This window comes from Vicugna pacos, chromosome 2 (assembly GCF_048564905.1).
Source record: "Vicugna pacos chromosome 2, VicPac4, whole genome shotgun sequence".
Classification (NCBI taxonomy): domain Eukaryota; kingdom Metazoa; phylum Chordata; class Mammalia; order Artiodactyla; family Camelidae; genus Vicugna; species Vicugna pacos.
The window spans coordinates 93763685-93782096 of record NC_132988.1 but is presented as its reverse complement, the minus strand read 5'-3'; the positions used below and the strand labels follow the sequence as shown (position 1 = coordinate 93782096).

Here is an 18412-nt window from a genome sequence, read left to right as displayed (position 1 = left end):
CACTAGTCAGCTGACTATTGTCCACACTAACAAAGTGAAGGAGGTGCTGTTAATAACCCACAGTTGATTTATTGGCTGAATTCAAAATGCTTATCTTAACAAGATTACACTGTATAGCACAGGGAAATATACACAAAATGTTATGATAACTCACAGAGAAAAAAATGTGACAATGAGTGTGTATATGTCCATGAATGACTGAAAAATTGTGCTGAACACTGGAATTTGACACAACATTGTAAAATGATTATAAATCAATAAAAAAATGTTTAAAAAAATGCTTATCTTGTAGCTGTGCTGGTGAAGGTGGGAGTACCGGTCTGAAGTATTTCAGGTGGTTTGCTTTCCTTGTCTTTTGATCAAGCCGCTACTAAAGATGACTGAGAGTGGAACGAGGGAGGGGTCAAGATGTACTTTTTGCTAAAACTCATTCATAAAGAGAGAGCACTCATGTGCTAATATAAAATGCATGCTAATCACGTCTTTTCTGACAAATTGGTTTTCAGAGAAAATCCGGTGCTCAATTTTTTCTTCCATGGATATTTCAAACTTTCTTCAAAAAGTGATTTTTAAAAAATCTTCATGTGACAAACATGCCATCTAACAATCTCTTTCCTTGGATAAGGTCCAAGACACTTCCTGTGGGTTAGTTGTTGTCAGCACACGCAAGAAATCCAACCGGATAGCTCCACTCTTGTCTCTTACAATAACAACAACAGTAACAAAACAACAAGACAAATAAAGCTAAGAAATGCTAGCTGTCTTCCTCTGAGCTTGTGCTCAGCCTAATACTGCATGATGTCCTGTCACAAGCTGGACTCAATTCTTGCTGGAATCAGCTTTTCTACCACAGTGAGCAAGGCCAACTTCCCTAAACTAAGAGCCTTGAGATTATCTTTCACTTCAATATTCTGTCTTTCTCTGTTTCCTCCTATACCCTCTGTGAGCTGGCCTTGAGATGAGTTAAGGCCGTGGGACCCAAGGCCACAACTACAGAGCATGTTCGTAGTATGCAGTAAATTATTGCTCCACGCAGGCGTCAATTATATAAGATTTAGAACAAAGAAAATAGAAGTACGCATGTGCTAGAGATGTTCTGTAAGCCTAATGAACAAAGAAACTCAGACTGCGCATGTGCTGACAGAAAATAGATAAAAGCAGGACGGGTGCATCATAGGCGCGCACCTCCCTGTGGCAATAAAGTGTTGTTAACCCCGTGGTGTCTCTGGCTGAAGTCTGTCTGGCGGTATGGCAACTCCTTGTGCATTTTTTCATTGGGGCCGCTCACCTCCTAGAACACCACGTCAGCCTCCCTCAGCTGACACTTGGCGCTGTGAGCAGGATGAGGTGAGTTCCCCCTCTGAACCCCCTGCCCCTGACAGGGATGCTCTGATGGAAGCAAAGTGGCCCCCTACCTCTGTATGGTACCCGGTGGCAGCCTATTTGCTGACGTGGGCTCAGCCTGAGGATTGGGACACAGTGGCGCCCCGGCCAGATGACATCCAGAGGGCGTTGGAGCTGTTAGAAAATAAAGTCCCATTAGCCCACCGAGAGGCAGCCGGGAGGGTAGCCTGGATGTTCTTATCTGTTTTACGGCATGCTAGCCAAGACATGAGAGATTTACAGATGCAAGTGGAGGAGTTGCAGTGCAGAGAAGAGGAGCTTAAGCAGAGACCCAGCACAGCAGAAAGGTGTCTGCATGGTCCTAGCCCCGCCGCCTCTGAGAGCAGCTATGCCTGTGTAGCTCCGGTCCCACCATCTCCGAGAGTGATAAGCCCGGCCCCTAGCCCCATTCCACTACGTCTATGGCCCATGATGAAGCAACAGGTGGAAGTGGAGGAGCCTACGGCTCAGGGGGGAATTCCTGCGGGGCCATGGCGAGTGACACGGCAAACCACCTATACGTCCTACACATCAATAGAATTGAGAGACCTGGCAAGGCAATGCAAGCAGCGTATGGGTGAGTCAATCCCCGCATGGTTACTGCGCCTTTGGGATGATGGGGCTGACCAGACCGCGCTAACTCCAAAGGAGATGGGCCAGCTGGCCAGCATAACAACTGTCCCCTCACTGCGGCAGAGGCTGCAAACTGTTCCCCACTCAAATGCTGATGCTGGCAACCATACGCTGATAAGTTGGTTAATGGCTGCTGTACGTACTGTGTGGGAAAGTGCAGGGGATTTGCCTAAACACGTGAGTAAATGGACCACGTATTTGGACTTAGCGCAAGTTGTCCGGGAAATGGGCATGCGCCAGATGATGTTTTCTTTGCATTTCCATAGTCCGGATGATGAGCTCCTTACAGCTCGAATGAAAGATTTGATTTTGGCTAATGGCCCAATGGGAACGTTTGGGACTATGGCGGCGCTACTAGCACCGTATGTAGACCGCCCCATACATGAAGTAACTGAGGCTCTGGCTCATCTGGGGGACATAGAGGTGTGCCGAAAGGGGGTACGTGCTGCAAAGACTCAAGGTGAGTCCAAGACCCCCTCCTTCCATGCAGTGACTCAGAAAGGGAAGTCCACGCAGAGGAGGAAAAAGGGGAATGCTCCAATTTTGGGAGGGCCCCAAAAGCTAGATCGCCGACAGATATGGTGCGATTTACTGGCAGCTGGCCTGGACCGTGTAAAATTAGATGGCCAGCCACTGGGGGTGCTGATGGCCTTATGGAAGAAGTTACGGCCTGAGCAGCAATATACTCCATTGCCAACCTCCCATCGGGCCTGAGAGGTGGCCTTTGCTGATTTCCTCCCGGACTAGGAGGAAGGCCAAGGTGTTCAGGACGTGGGGCACCCCGATGACCAGAGGCCACATGTTGAACTGACTATCCACTGGCCCCCCATGAATAAGCAGCAAGTGCTGGCACTAGTAGACACAGGAGCTGAAATTACATTGGTGCATGGAAATCCAGAGTGTTTTCAGGGACCATGGGTTGATATAGAAGGATATGGAAACAAGCAAATGTGTGTTTAATGAGTGACTCTGATTTGGGGCATTAGCCATCTGCCCCCTGCTGCGTATGAACTGCATATCTCCCCAGTAGCTGAGTACGTTCTGGGGATAGACATTTTGCAAGGATTGCAAATACAGATGACTCAAGGGGAATTTCACCTGAGAGTTCATGGTGAAAACAGTTATACGGGGACACCCTCATCACGCACCTTTGATTTTGCCACAGGCCACAAGAGTGGTGAATGTCCAGCAATATCAATTGCCCAGAGGTCATGAGGAAATAGGACAGACTATTCTGAAGCTTGAGGAAGCCGGCATAATTCGGGCTACACATAGCCCATATAACTCTCCAGTATGGCAGGTGCGGAAGCCAGATGGCTCCTGGAGGATGACAGTGGACTATCGGGAATTGAATAAAGTCACTCCCCCACTGCATGCAGCTGTGCCGAATATAACATTTGATGGACCGATTGTCCCATGAACTGGGTACTTGTCACTATGTGGTTGACCTGGCTAATGCATTCTTCTTGATAGACATAGCCCCTGAGAGCCAAGAACAGTTTGCCTTCACCTGGGAAGGCAGACAATGGACATTTGTTGTGTTGCCGCAGACTGTGCCACGGCCTGGTGGCCCAGGATCTGGCTACATGGAGCAAACTGGATACTGTTTGTTTGTTCCATTATATTGATGACATAATGCTAACCTCTGATTCTCTTTCAGATTTGAAAACCAGTGCCACAGCACTGCGAGAAGCCCTGGAAGGCTGGGGGTGGGCCGTGAACGAGGACAAAGTGCCAGGACCTGGATATTCTGTCAAATTCTTGGGTGTTGTCTGGTCGGGTAAGACAAAAGTGCTGCCTGAAGCAGTAACAGACAAAATCCAGGCATATTCCCACCCCAAGATGGTTAAACAGTTACAGACTTATTTAGGTCTTCTGGGATACTGGCGGGTGTTTATTCCTCATTTGGCCCAAATAGCTAAACCCCTATATAAGCTGACTAAAAAGGTAGAAGTCTAGAACTGGTCTGATGAGACTGAATGTGCATTTGTTGAAACTAAGAAGGCAGTGGCCCAAGCACAAGCACTGTGTACTATAAGATCCAGACCTCCCTTTCTGGTTGACTGTCCATGTGGACAATGATGGGTATGGCGGGGGCTTATGGCAGAAACATGGGCAGCGGAAAGTGCCCATAGGATTCTGGTCTCAGTTGTGGAAAGGGGCTGTCATTATTCTCTGATTAAGAAACGGTTGCTAGCAACTTATGCATCCTTGATTGCCACTGACGGGGAGGCAAGAGGTCCAAGTGCAGACTACATACCCTATTGCAGGATGGGTACAGACATGGGCAAAGCAACCCCGATCGGGAACTACCCAAACCCCCAACTCTGACAAAGTGGGGTGCTTATTTGGAACATAGAGTCCAGTACACCGCTAGCCCCTTGGCTGCAGAGCTGCAGCAGGTGTTAGGGCCTGTGAGATTTGTTGCACCTGATGTACAGACACTCCCTCAACAAGAGGTGGACCCTGTGCCCAGTCCCTTTCGTGAAGGGAAAGGGCCACCCCTGGGAACTGCTTGGTATACAGATGGATCTTGTAAGGGCAGTCCGCCCACTTGGGTTGCAGTAGCACTGCACCCTGCCACTGAAGCCTTCTGGTATGAGACCGGAGAAGGCCAATCCAGTCAATGGGCTGAGTTACGGGCAGTATGGCTGGTGTTGATGAATGGACCTAGCCTTTTGCAGATTTGTACAGATAGTTGGGCCGTATATCGAGGCCTTACATTGTGGATACTCCAATGGGCCCTGCAAGACTGGATGACTGGGCACTGGCCCCTATGGGGACAACAGATGTGGAAACAGTTATGGGATAAAGGCCAAGAAGGTCAGTATACTGTTTACCACGTACCAGGGCACTGCCTGGCCCTGGCACAGGCAATGGTGCTGCTGACGCACTAGCCCAACTTCGCCCTATACAGGCCGTGGTTCTAGGACCCGACATAGGTCTCTGGCTCCATAAGAAACTTGGTCATGTTGGCTCATACACAATGAGACAGGCAGCCGACTGGTGGGGCCTGCACCTGAGCCATAGTGAAGCCAAAGATGCCGTGTGGCAGTGTCCATGGTGTGCTAAGCACCACCCACACCGGCGGTGATGGCCCCAACAGATGGGGAAGATTGCATGGGGAATTCAGCCATTGCAGGTATGGCAAATAGATTATGAAGGCCCCTTTGCTTCTAGTACAGGCTTGCAGTACCTGCTGACAGCGGTAGACACCGCTACTGGTCTAGGTTTTGCTTATCATGTGCCCCGAGCTACACCAGACTCTACTATTAGAGCACTGGAAGTTTTATGGGCCTTTTATGGGACTCCCTTAGAAATACAAAGTGATAGAGGGACCCCTTTTACTGCCCAACAGACCCAGGAATGGGCCAAGGAAAATGACATTAACTAGATATTGCATGTGCCTTACCATCCTCAAGCAGCAGGAATGATTGAACGGTACAATGGCCTATTGAAGGACAAACTGAGGGCTCTCAAACCACAAGGGCGAGGCTGGAACAGTGTCTTGCCACAGGCGGTACGTCTTTTGAATGAACAACCTCGCCGTACAGGTATGAGCCCACTGGAAAAGTTATTGCAAGGGACTATTCGGAGGCTCAGAGTTAGGCCTGTGCAGAATGCCTCCGATGTCTCAATAGCGGGGCACATGTTAGTATTACACGCCCCCAGGGTGTTGAACTTGGGAAAACAGGACACCTGGACATGGAAGAGTCAGGTCCAGACTGAAGGCCCCTGGCTAGCCCTTTTGGAACCATGAGGTGATGGGCTAGAGAAAGCCCTGCAGGTAACCCCACGAGTGGGGGAATGGCCTTTTGATGTGCAGGGTACTCTAAGGAAAACAGAAGTGTCCCTACTTAAAGGAGCAGAAGCACTACGGCTTTGGGCAATTCCAGTGATAGCTCCTGAAGCTCTCCCAGAGTGTAACCAACCTAGTGTGGGCAGGCTGGTGTGGTACCACTGCCCAGGACGAATAGCCCTTCCTGCCACTGTACTCTCACAGGATGAGAAAGTGGCTTGCATCCTCCCAGAAGGGAGAGATTTGCTAATCATGGTGTCCACCTCTGCTCTGTCCTTCCGTCCAGGTTAACAGCAAATACCATGTTCTCCTGAGCACACACATTCACGCGAGTCCATAACGTCTCTCACTGTTGGGTCTGTACTGAACTTCCCGTAGACGCAGGAGATGGACTGATGTGGCACCACCACCCCGCGTCCAGAGCTAATTGGAGCACCTTGATTTGATGGAATGCCAACAGGACAGCGAGATCGCCCTGGGACTTGCAGCGGCAGACTATTGAAGAGATACTCCGACGTGAGTGGCGCAATGCCCCCCACTCCCCAGTTGGAAGGACTGTGTGGAATGAGTGGGGATGGATGAATAGTGTTCATGTAAAAGTGAGAAATTAAAGCCCCCTCTATATTGAGCAGTGGTTTGAACACGAGGCTCCAAACTGCATAGTGGGGTGGCTCCCAGAAGAGCTATGTGCCAAAATTACTTATAATATAAATGCCTCCACCTGGTGGGATGGACGACCTTAAATTGGCACAAAACCCACCAATTTCTTGCCACCAGGGTACCTGTGGGTATGTGGCACCCACAGATGGTCTTATCTCCCGGCTAAATGGACAGGGTGCTGTACTTGGGGTAGAGCTTAATTGCCTGGACATATCCGGCCCACTTTAACAGAGCGCCCCACAAACTGGGACCCACTGCACACCCGGTGGCACCAGGGAAAGCGTGCAGCTTGATGGTTTTATCCTATGGCCCTGTTCCTGCCTGGTGCTGGGACCATCAGTGTCGAATTGCAGGTAGAAGCCTTGGCTCAGCACATATCAGCTGTGCTGAATGTTACTAGGAGAGCTATAGAGGAATTGTTAGATGAGACTATCCAGATGTGAAAGGTGGTCTTACAAAATAGAATGGCATTAGATAATCTCACTGCAAGCCAGGGTGGCACATGTGCTATGTTACATATTGAATGTTGTATCTATATACCAGGTCACCAGAAGGAAGTAGCTAAGGCACTGCATGAAATAGGTCAGGAATTGGATTGCATAGATTATGTAACTCAAGACCCCCTTAAAAATTGGTGGTCATCCTTGATGCCCTCCTGGAGATGGAGCCTAACTGTCCTGGCTTTTGTAGCTGCCTGTGTATTGGTAGGATGCTGTACTCTGTATTGTTGTTGTGGTTTTGGGGCACAATGCTCTGCCCTATGGGCTAGGGTCCCCACGACCTAGGGGGTGGAATGTGAGCTGGCCTTGAGACGAGTTAAGGCCGTGGGACCCAAGGCCACGGCCAGAGCCTTGAGATAAGTTAAGGCTGTGGGACCCAAGGCCTCGACTACAGAGCATGTTTGTAGTATGCAGTAAATAATTGCTCCACGCAGGCGTCAATTATATAAGATTTAGAACAGAGAAAATAGAAGTATGCATGTGTTAGAGATATTCTGTAAGCCTAATGAACAAAGAAACTCAGACTGCGCATGTGCTGACAGGAAAACAGATAAAAGCAGGACGGGTGCATCATAGGCGCGCACCTCCCTGTGGCAGTAAAGTGTTGTTAACCCCGTGGTGTCTCTGGCTGAAGTCTGTCTGGCAATGTGGCAACTCCTTGTGCATTTTTTCGTTTGGGCCGCTCACCTCCTAGAACCCCACATCAGCCTCCCTCAACTGACACTACCATAGAATATTTCACCCACTTAAAGTGTACAATTCAATGACTTTAGGTATGTTCATAGAATTGTGCAACCATTACTACAATTTAGAACATTTTCATCACTCTAAAAAGAAGAACCATACCCCTTAGCTGTCACCCTTCAATGCCCCATATGCCCCAGCCCTAGACAGCCACTATAGATTGCACTAATCTCTTATAGATTTGCCTATTTTGGACATTTCATATAAATAGAATCATGTACTATGTGGTTCCTTGTGTTTTATTTTTGTTTTTTTTTTTTACTTAGCCTAGTGTTTTCAAGGTTCATCCATGTTATATCATGTGTCAGGATTTCATTTTTTTTCTACATAACTTTCCATTGTATGGTTATACCACATTTTATTTATCCATTCATCAGTTGATGGACACTTGGGTTGTTTACACTTATGGCTGTCATGAATATACAAACATTCATGTACAAGTTTTTGGTAGACATATTTTCTCTTGGGTGTACACATAGGTGCTGCATCATATGGTAACTATGTGTAGACTTTTGAGGCATTCTAGGCTAGCTAAACCATTTTATATTTCCCTCAGCAGTGTATAAGGGCTCCAATTTCTCCACATCCTTGCTAACACTTCATATCATCTGACTTTCATTCTAGCCTTCTTATTGGGAATAAAGCAATATGCCATTATGGTTTTAATTTGCATTTCTTTGATACCTAATGATACTGAGCATCTTTTCATGTGTATATTAGTCATTGTTTATCTTCTTTGCAATCTTGTTGAACTTATTTTAGTTCTAATAGTTTTTTTTTAATTAAAGTATAGTCAGTTTACAACGTTGTGTCAATTTCTGGTGTACAGCATAATGGTTCTGTCATATATATATATATATATATATATATATATATATATACATATATTCATTTTTATATTCTTTTTCATTATAGGTTACTACAAGAAATTGAATATAGTTCCATGTGCTATACCATATAAACTTGTTGTTTATTTATTTTATATATAGTAATTAGTATCTGCAAATCCCAAACTCCTAATTTATCCCTTTCCACCCCCTTCACCCCCCAGTAATCATAAGTTAGTTTTCTATGTGAGTCTGTTTCAGTTTCATAAATAAGTTTGCCTTTTTTTTAGATTCCACATATAAATGATATCATATGATATTTTTCTTTGTCTTTCTGGCTTACTTAGAATGACAATCTCCAGGTCCATCCATGTTCCTGCAAATGGCATTATTTTATTATTTCTTATAGCTGAGTATTATTCCATTGAATACAACTTCTTTATCCAGTCATCTGTCGATGGACATTTAGGCTGTCTCCATGTCTTGGTTATTGTAAATAGTGCTACTATGAACATTGGGGTGCATGTATCTTTTTGAATTAAAGTTCCCCCTGGATATATGCCCAGGAGTGGAATTGCTGGATCAAGTAGTAAGGCTATTTTTAGTTTTTTGAGGAATCTCCATACTGTTTTCCATAACTGTTACACAAAACTATGTTCCCACAGAGTGTAGGAGGATTCCCTTTTCTCCACACCCTCTCCAGCATTTATCATTTGTGGACTTTTGAATGATGGCCATTCTGACTGGTGTGAGGTGATACCTCATTGTAATTTTGATTTGCATTTCTCTGATAATTAGTGATAGTGAGCATTTTTTCATGTGCTTATTGGCCATTTGTACATCTTCATTGGAGAATTGCTTGTTTAGGTCTTCTGCCCATTTTTGTATTGGATTGTTTGGTTTGTTTGGGTTTTTTTTTTTAACAAGCTATATGAGCTGTTTATATCGTCTGAAAATTAAGCTCAGTCTCATCTTTTGCAAATATTTTCTTCCATTCTGTAGGTTGTCTTTTTGTTATGCTTATGGTTTCCTTTGCTGTGCAAAAGCTTATAAGTTTGATTAGGTCCCATCTGTTTACTTTTGCCTTTATTTCTATTGCCTGGGTAGACTGCCCTAGGAAAACATTGTTAAGATTTTTATCAGAGAACGTTTTGCCTATGTTTTGTCCTAAGAGGTTTATAGTCTTATGTTTAAGTCTTTAAGCCATTTTGAGTTTATTTTTGTGTATGGTGTGAGGGAATATTTTTTTTAAACGTAAAAAAAACTTTATTTATTATTGCATTATTTAATTATTTTATTTTGGCAGGGTGGGTGAGGTAATTCAGTTTATTTATTTTTAGAGGAGGTACTAGGGATTGAACTCATGATCTTATGCATGCTAGGCATATGCTCTACTACTTGAGCTATATCCTCCCCGAGGAGTATTCTAACTTCATTGATTTACATGCAGCTGTCCAGTTTTCCCAACACCACTTGCTGAAGAGACTGTCTTTACTCCATTGTATATTCTTGCCTCCTCTGTCAAAGATTAATTGCCCAAAAGTCTCTGTGTTTATTTCTGGGCTCTCTATTCTGTTCCATTGATCCATATGTCTGTTTTTTGTACCAATATTATGCTGTTTTGATTACTGTGGCTCTGTAGAATTGACTGATGTCTGGGAGGGTTATTCCTCCAGCTTCATTCTTTTTCTTCAGGATTGCTTTGGCAATTCTGAGTCTTTTGTGATTCCATATGAATTTTAGGATTATTTGTTCTAGTTCTGTGAAAAATGTCCTGGGTAATTTGATAGGGATCACACTAAATCTGTAGATTGCCTAACAGTTTTTTAGTGTTTTCTACAAACAAGATCATGTTATCTGCAAAATGTCATCTTCTTCTTTCCTGATATGGATGATTTTGTAACACGTTCTTGCCTGATTGCCGGGGCCAGCACTCCCAGTACAACGTGGAACAGGAGTGGTGAGAGCAAACATCCTTGTCTGGTTCCGAATTTGGGACACAACTTTGAGTATTTCACCATTAAGTATGATGTTAGCTGTGAGTTTTTCATCTATGCTTTTTTATCATGCTGTGGAAGTTCCCATCTATTCCTAGTGTGCTGAGTGTTTTTCATCAGGAAGAGGTAGAGAGTACAGTTTCTTAGTCAACAGGGAAGAAAAAAAATGCTCTGACCACAGTGCCCTGGTTTGGAGGTGCCTCTCACAGCAGGGTTAGTACAGGTAACCATTGAACAAAGCAGGTGTTAGGGGCACCTAACCCATATATAACTTTACAGTGGGCCCTACAATCTGTGGTTCCCCAACCATGGATTCAGCCGAGAACAGTGTAGTGCTATGTATTGAAAAAATCTGTGTAAGTGGACCAGTGCAGTTCAAATTCGTATTGTTCAAGGGTCAGCTGTACTCATGGTTGTGTTCCATTTCTTCCCTCCCTCCCTCCTCCCCCAGCAAAAGGCACAATTCCTCTCTCCAACTGACCCCAGACCTCAAACTGTGCCCTATGAAGCTGGCTGGGACTGAAAAATGGCATCACTTAGACATTTAGCTTTTAATTAATTCTCCCTAACTACTTAAAACTTCCCAGCAAATTTTTTAAATTGCCACCTGAGTAAATCTTAGGCAAAGGCCAGCCTCATCTCCAGCTACTGACCTGAAGGGAGGGTCCCTCTTTCAGTTTTACAAAACATCAACAAGCACCTTTGTACACAATCTTGTTCCGAGTGTTTTTTCACTGTCACCTTAGAATAATTCCTGAAAGAAATGAATAAATGCCTTGGATGATTTTTCATGTTTGTTGACAATTTCTACCACTTTCGTGAATTACTTGTTCATGTCATTTACCTATTTCTATATCAGTATTATATTTTTACTATTTAATTATATGTTCTTTTTTATGTTACTAATCCTCTGGCAGACTTTATGGAAACTTCTTTGCTCATTGTTTATGTCTTTATTTCATGACCTTCTTGTACCTTTTTATATAAACAAGTAAGTTGCTTTTCTCTTTGCTATTCCTGTCATTTAGTTGTGTGCTGGTAAACCAAGTTACAAAAAAACCAAAAAGCCTCATTTGTAGCACCTGACAATATCTGCAGCGTAAGTACTTCCACTGTAATTCATTTCTAGCTATCAACTGACCTGCTTGCAAAATTCCTGAATGTTTAACTAGTGGTTTTCACAAGCCTATACAAACTAGCTCCAGCAGACCACTGCCACATTTTGTGTTTAGGTTTAGAAAGATCTTCTTCATAACAAGGTCAAATAAATATGTGTGTATGTGTTCTTCTCAAAGATAATTTTTTAGTCATTTCTATTTTTTATTATCCAAGTAATGTTTACTGAAGGAAAAAATCAGGAAATATAAATAAATAAAAACAAAAATTTCAAATCAATAATAGTCTTATCCTATAGAGACACACCAATATCATTTTCATAGCAACTATGCAGACTCTTTTCTATGTACGTGAACATGCTTTAGGCTCTTGACTCCTGCTACCAAATTGCTGTTCAGAAAGTTTGCACAATTTACACACACACCCCTCAGGTGACATTGGACCATGTATTCTGTTTTGTAATCTGTTTTTATTCGTCTATACTACATCATAAATATCTTTTCATATCAGTAAAAATCCACCTACAACTTTGTTATTATTGGCTGAATAATGTTCCATTTTACTTATAACATATTTTTAAAATATTTTAATTAACAATGTATTCAACCAATTGGCTATTGTTGGGTGTTGAAGTTGTTTCCAAACATTGTATTATTATTATAAACAACTCTGCAGTAAGCAGCTTGTTCATACATTTCCTTAGGATGTATATGAACAATTATTTCCTTAGGATATATTCCATGAAGTAGACTTTCTGAACCAATGGATGTATATCCATACCATTATTCTCTGCCTTTTCTTCTATTACTATGAATGCTATGTCTATTTTTATGATTGTTTAATCCAAATATAGGACAGATTTTTAGGATGTTAATCTGCCATGTAATTCCAGAGCCCACCAACAATTTTAGTTTCCCTTTCCATCTGTTGATTCTACGGATTATGGAATAGGGTGCTGACTGGAACTTTTCCTGACTTGGGTCCAAAACCAAAGACTAGGAAGTGTTATTTACTCCACATTCTAAAGAGAGCTGCCAACAGATGGGGCTAAGCCCTCCCGTCAGGGCATTCTAAAAAGCAGTTGAACCAAATAGTGCCTCCTCACCATCACCCCATCCTCACATTTCCCAGATACACAACAACTCAGGGGAGGGCAGAGAGCATCAGCAGCACTGAGATAATGGTGTTTATGATATAACGCTGCATCCTTTTCTCCTGTGGGAGAGGTGGCATCCTCTCCTTCCCAAGCCAACGGCAATGGGTTTGCTGGTAGAATCACTCACGGAGACTGGACAGGAAGACTAGTTCTCTCTCTCTTCAGGTGGATGGTTGCTTTGATGCACAAATGTGCAGGACACCCCTGAACTCCCCGCCAAGGATATTCCCTTTCTGAGCAGCCTTAGAGGACATTACCCGTGCCCTGGGGAGTTTAGGTGTGTAAGGAAACAGAGGGACTGGTATCTACTCTCCTGGAGATTTCTGTTGGAGTAAACCTTGCCAACAAGCAATCAGAGACTGTGGTGGCATATCCCTGGGAATGGCGGTGTGCCTCCACCTCAGCTTGCCTTGGTCCTCAGACTCAGAGAAGGCACAGGGAGGACTTCATTCATTCTTGTGATTCCATATAAAGGAGAATGGAGGCCAGAGAAGACAAGAGTATGTGGAACAGAGCTAACTGGCTAGCCTGAGCCCTTGAATGACTTTGTGGAGTAGAGTCAGCTACCTATCCTGGACTTCCTAACTATATTTGACCAATTATTTAAGAAAGAATAAATTTCTATGTTATTTGAGCTCTATGTTTGGGGTCTCCCTGTCCTGCAGTTCAGCCCGTACCTTAATAGACACAGTCACAGAATCAAACATCTGCCTTCCTGCCCCTCATTCCTGGTCTCCACATCAGAAAGCTAGACCTGGGAGAGGGCGGAGCAGGAAGCATGCATCTCAGGTAGACCACGCCCTCCTCACTGTACACACCCGAAGACTGAGCTGTAAGCCTAGCTTATACGTGGGGAACAGAGAGGAGCTTTAGATGGAATTGGAGATTGAAGATTTTAAGCTAGATTCCATTACTAATACCTCAAAAGGACCAAAGAGATCTGAAATCTGCTCACAATATCACTAAGGGGTGGGAGAAGGGGAGAATTTTAGAATCCAGTTCATATTTAGACTTGACTCTGTTGAGATTCCTTATAAACTGTAATTAAAAACCCCCAGAAAGGTCCTTCGGCTTTAAAAATCCCTTCAGATCCCTTTCACTGCCTGAAATGTATTCTCATTCCTTTCTAATCAAACCAATCTCCAGAAACCAAGACAGAAATTGACCTCCTCCTTTCCCAGTATTGTGTTTTGCATTCTTACTCTCATTAGCATTCATTCTCTCCATATTCCTGAGTCCAGTCATGGAGTCACTGTCTTTCCCCTGCTCTCATACCCATCCAACCCCTTCTTTTTGCCAATCTCTCCCTTTTTCAGACTTCCAGAACGTCAGAACTGTGAGGAATACATTCCTGTTGTCCAAGCCGCCCAGCCTGTGGTGCTTTGTTCTGGCAGCCCTGTCGGACCGATGCACCACTCTTCTCGATAACTGTCATGCGGCAGGCAACCCCACCCCGTCTCCTCAACTCCCATTCTCACCCTCACCGTGACACCAGGTCATGATAGGGGCTCGACTTTTCTTCTAACTAACTGCAAGGGGAGGTCATTAGAAGGTTTTAAGCAGGGTGCCCTGTCACTTTGGGCCGTCCAAGCCAACCTCTCACCTTCTGAATTCCCCAGATGGGAAGCACTTTGTCCATTCATTCAACAAATATTTACCAAGCACCTGTATTTGCAAAGCATTATTTACTGATCTCTATGTTCACAATACCCACCTCACTCTCAAAACTCTAGGGGACAGTCATCCAGCTCTTCTGAGAGCTCTCACACCAAACACTGTCTGCTGCACTGGACCTGAGCGTTCCCGTTACTCTGCAAGCTTCCAGGCTGGGAGTGGGATGACAGGCTACTCTTCTAAGCCTAGAGTCCCTCTTCTTAGGCTTTGAAGGAAATCCAAAGCATTCTCCCCATAGGTCTAGAACCTCCCCTTAAAGACTCTCTAGTCACCCTTTTGAATCCAGCCTTCTGGAGATGGGTAATATGAGCTGCGAGATACTGGCTTCTTTCTGCTATTTTTCAGTAAGTCCAGCCTGGCTGTGCCTAGTATCTCAGTTTAAAATGTGGTGGTATTTACTACCTTTTGGCAGCTTTGAGGCATTCGCCAAAATTCTAACACAACCAGAAAACTCCTATTTCATAACCAGTTACAAATAAATTTGGCTCTGAGTTTCCTCGGCAAGCAGGTAAATCATGTCTTTGGCCTCAACAGCCTATGACTAAGGTTATCTTTCCCATTATATATATAAACTATTATGCCATGCATCCCCACTGGTTAATTACATATTTGTGTAGCAAGGTCAGACATGTCATAAACGATTACTCAGCTGTGAAAAAAAAAAGTCTTTATTTTCTATAACTGCTCTAATTTTTTCCCAAGTCCCAAAATTGAGCAGGATGACAGAACCCATCCAGAGGCAAGTGAGGATCCACAGAACAGCCCAAGCACCATTGCATACAGTTCTGAAGTGGACACTTTCCTTGCTGCCATGAGGTCCCATAAACTCCTGCTCACACAAAATCCATTTGGGAAAGGAGAAGAGAAAAGGAAGGTCCTTGAATGACTGAGCATTTACTCAGAAGAGACTGCTTCAATTTGAAATGGAATGGTTCAACCAGAAGAGACTGAGCTCCCTGTAATTGAGCACCACCTCAGCCCTCAGCCTGGTTTAATTTTTAGGTCTTACATGAATGCATGGAGATAATGGAGGCACCATCCGAAAATAACTTAAAACCACCATGTTCATCAGAATCCAAGTTAATGAGAGTTTCTTAAGTTGAATTTTCTGATTTTTTTCATTAAGTTGGTATGTCATTGTTTTCAGTGATCAGTGTTAATTTCATATTAAAAGCAGCTCTAATATTAGCCCAAAAAAGTCCATGTTTGCTCTTCTCCTTGGGCCATTCTAAGTAAGTCCGCTGTGCCATGAGAGCCCTCAGCTTGTGATACTTGCCAGGAATGCTGTTCTGTGGAATGGGTTCCAGCAAGATCAGGATTAAGTTATTGGATCCTTCATGGAAGAGGTTGTGGTGGGCGAAGTAGAGTTCATAATGGCACCACTCGCTCTGAACAAAGTTGGGAGACAAGACAAAGATGGACTTGTAACTTTTCTCAATACAGTTTATGATATTTTCCACGATGCTCTTGCCGGGAACAAAATTCCTCTCATGAAGACAAATCTTTATATCTTCTTTTTCTAGGCAAGGTACCAGTTCATTCTTCACCCAGGCAGAATCATGTTCACTGTATGAAATAAAAGCATGGAACTGGAGAGTTCTTTGGAGTTCTGCTAAGGGTACATTCCTAGCCCTGCGCCGGGTCTGGGTCCACTGACACAGCATCCTGAGATACCAGGGAAGATCCAGGTAGATACAGAGGACGGTCACGGTAACAGCCACCAGCAGCCCAGTGACCCCAATGGTGACAATCAGCAGAGCTGTGTTGCAGGATAATTGAGATACGTGGAAGTCCTTAAGTGCGGTTCCCTTATAGCTTTCTGGATAGTCACACTTATAAGAATCAGGCCAGTCCTCTACCACTTCACTTGGTACTTGGCCTATACCTTGGATAAAGTCTCTTAGCTCACATGTACATTGGAATGGATTGTTCCCTGCTTTTAGGGACCTAATCTTCTGGCAGCTCTGGAAGAAATCAGCTGATGGGTTGGAAATTGAATTATAGTCAATGATCAGTAAAGAAAGGCTGCTAAAGGTACCACATCCAGGAAGGTGGGCTAAAAAATTGAAAGCAACATTGAGCTCTTGCAAAGCTTCTAGACTGGTGACATCTTTAGGGATGCTCCTTATTCTGTTATTGTGAAGATCAAGAACCTTGACCCTGGGAGGTAAACATCTGAAAACAGAGTCAGAAAGTATATTTGAAGACAAATCTAACACCACTATACTCCCAACCCAAATGCAGTTTTCATCATGTCTATCATATTCCAAAGAATTCCAGCTAACATCCAGTATTTCCAAAGACAGCATATCCTTAGTCATGAGACCTACTTTGAAAAGGTCTTTTAATTTATTCTTTTGTAAGATAAGTGTCTCCAATCTAGCTAAAGTGTTGCAATTTTGAAAAACACTATCTGTGAAAACATTCTGGGTAAAGTTTAAAAACTTAAATGTGCTTGGTACCTGCGGACAAAGCATATGTACAAAAAATGTGTCTGATATGGTTAACATCACAATGTTCATCTCAGAAAACACTGTGTATAATGCTGTCTGTGAAAAAAGAAAAACTCTGTTTATAACATGTTCCATTTTCAATGCTTTCAATGTTGTTTTTTGATAAGTAAAGTCTTCTTCATCAATGCTTTCAACTATTGTCAAATTGTAAATATTGAGATATTCTATTGGTTTGGGCCAAAGGAATTGAAAAGCTCTAATCAAACATTTCCAAGTTGTTTCTACGTGGTTGAGGGTAAAGTTCAGTAAGTTTGGCCCTCTAGTGAGTTCTGTCAAAAATTTAAGTAAAACTTGACAGTTGTCATCATTCAATTTAATATTAGTCAGTTGTAAGCACCTTAAACTATTAACTGATATGTTCACTTGGACAGAGAAGAAGCTATCTGGGTGAAAAACAAGGTGAAGTTCCTTTGTATTCAGAATTTGAAGACTTTCTTTCTCATTTTCTTTCATATAATAACCTTCCAAATCCAGAAGGATGCAACTTAGATGCAAGTGAGCAATTGGCAGTAGATCTAATTGTTGGAACTTTGTAGCACTTAATCCCAAGAAATTCAGTTGAGTCAAGTTGCCAAATTCCTTGCAGATGGGCAGGGCATCAAAGTCATTGAATGAGAGGTCTAAATGCTTGAGACTCATGATGGGATGGCAGGACACCTTCTGCAAGCGATTGTGAGATAAATCCAAATATTCCAAATCCTGGTTGAACTTGAAAATACTAACATCAAGGCACTGAATTCTATTATGAGAAAGTCTCAAAACTTTCAGCCCTGAGAGAAAGCTGACGTTAGAGAGGTGAAGCTCAGATATGTAGTTTTGAGACAAATCTAAGACTTTGGTTTCTGGTGGCAGGTCTTTTGGAACATGAGTAAGGCCTAGTTTTGACATGTCTACCACAAATTCGCTTTCATCAGAGAACTGGATTATGGTTCCAAATATTAAAGTCACGATGTAAACAAAATGAAAGCTTCTGACAGTAGAGTCTTTGTCTTTGGTCATGGTGTTGAAGTGGCCATCCCTCGAAGGGTTGCTGCTGTTCTTCAGAACATCTTGATATGCATCCAAATTCTAGAAACATAATACACGTTAAGATGTGTAAAGATTGGATGATTGCTCTCAAACCTCGACTTACTAAACACAAAGTCTCAGTGAGTTCATCATTCACTACCCGAATCATTTCTGTCCCCATCATTTAATGTGTTCTTTTTTCCAGTTATACCAGTTGCTTGTGCCAGGAAAGGCAATAGAGATCTTGTTATTAAAGAACTGTGGTTGTGTGTTCTAACCTGGCTGGTGGCTCTCTGAGGGATCCACTCAGGACCTTGCCTTTGTTTCACCCAACTCAGAACTTCCTCAGGGCTGGACCAGCCTCCTGGGCAGTGTTTCAAAAACCTTTAAAGGCATATATAC

At 43.3% G+C, this 18412-nt stretch overlaps 3 protein-coding genes across 20 annotated transcripts in view; 1 reads left to right on the top strand and 2 right to left on the bottom strand.

Annotated features, from left to right (window-relative positions):
• Positions 1-18412, bottom strand: part of TLR1 (toll like receptor 1) — a 50837-nt gene that overhangs the window by 7531 nt on the left and 24894 nt on the right. The gene's annotated exons all lie outside the window — the stretch shown is intronic.
• Positions 1131-17136, top strand: LOC140687714 (uncharacterized). Of its 16 annotated transcripts, none has more exons than XR_012062236.1 (4): positions 1131-1347; positions 3677-3796; positions 5439-5570; positions 6102-8385. XR_012062236.1 is itself a non-coding variant. In XM_072945234.1 (4 exons), exon 1 carries the CDS (start codon positions 1249-1251, stop codon positions 2728-2730), a length of 1482 nt encoding a protein of 493 aa, XP_072801335.1. In that variant the 5' UTR covers positions 1214-1248; the 3' UTR covers positions 2731-3796; positions 5439-5536; positions 6194-6331; positions 14132-17136. The 16 variants fall into 16 exon arrangements, 13 of the variants coding, with proteins under 13 accessions (XP_072801335.1, XP_072801315.1, XP_072801332.1 ...); XM_072945234.1 differs by adding an exon at positions 14132-17136 and having other exon boundaries at positions 1214-3796; positions 5439-5536; positions 6194-6331; XM_072945214.1 differs by adding an exon at positions 15192-17136 and having other exon boundaries at positions 1214-3796; positions 6102-6331.
• TLR6 (toll like receptor 6) overlaps positions 14138-18412 on the bottom strand; it is a 29150-nt gene continuing 24875 nt past the window's right edge. For all 3 annotated transcript variants that reach the window (XM_072945113.1, XM_072945109.1, XM_072945119.1), the window contains one exon: positions 14138-18070. In XM_072945113.1, the coding sequence (XP_072801214.1) occupies positions 15611-18001 (2391 nt within the window). In that variant the 5' untranslated portion in view covers positions 18002-18070 and the 3' untranslated portion in view covers positions 14138-15610. The remainder of the gene's footprint in view (positions 18071-18412) is intronic.

Excerpts from the sequence above, each read along its gene's own strand:
- LOC140687714 (XM_072945231.1), top strand. The coding sequence starts at position 1,249 with ATGGCAACTCCTTGTGCATTTTTTCATTGGGGCCGCTCACCTCCTAGA.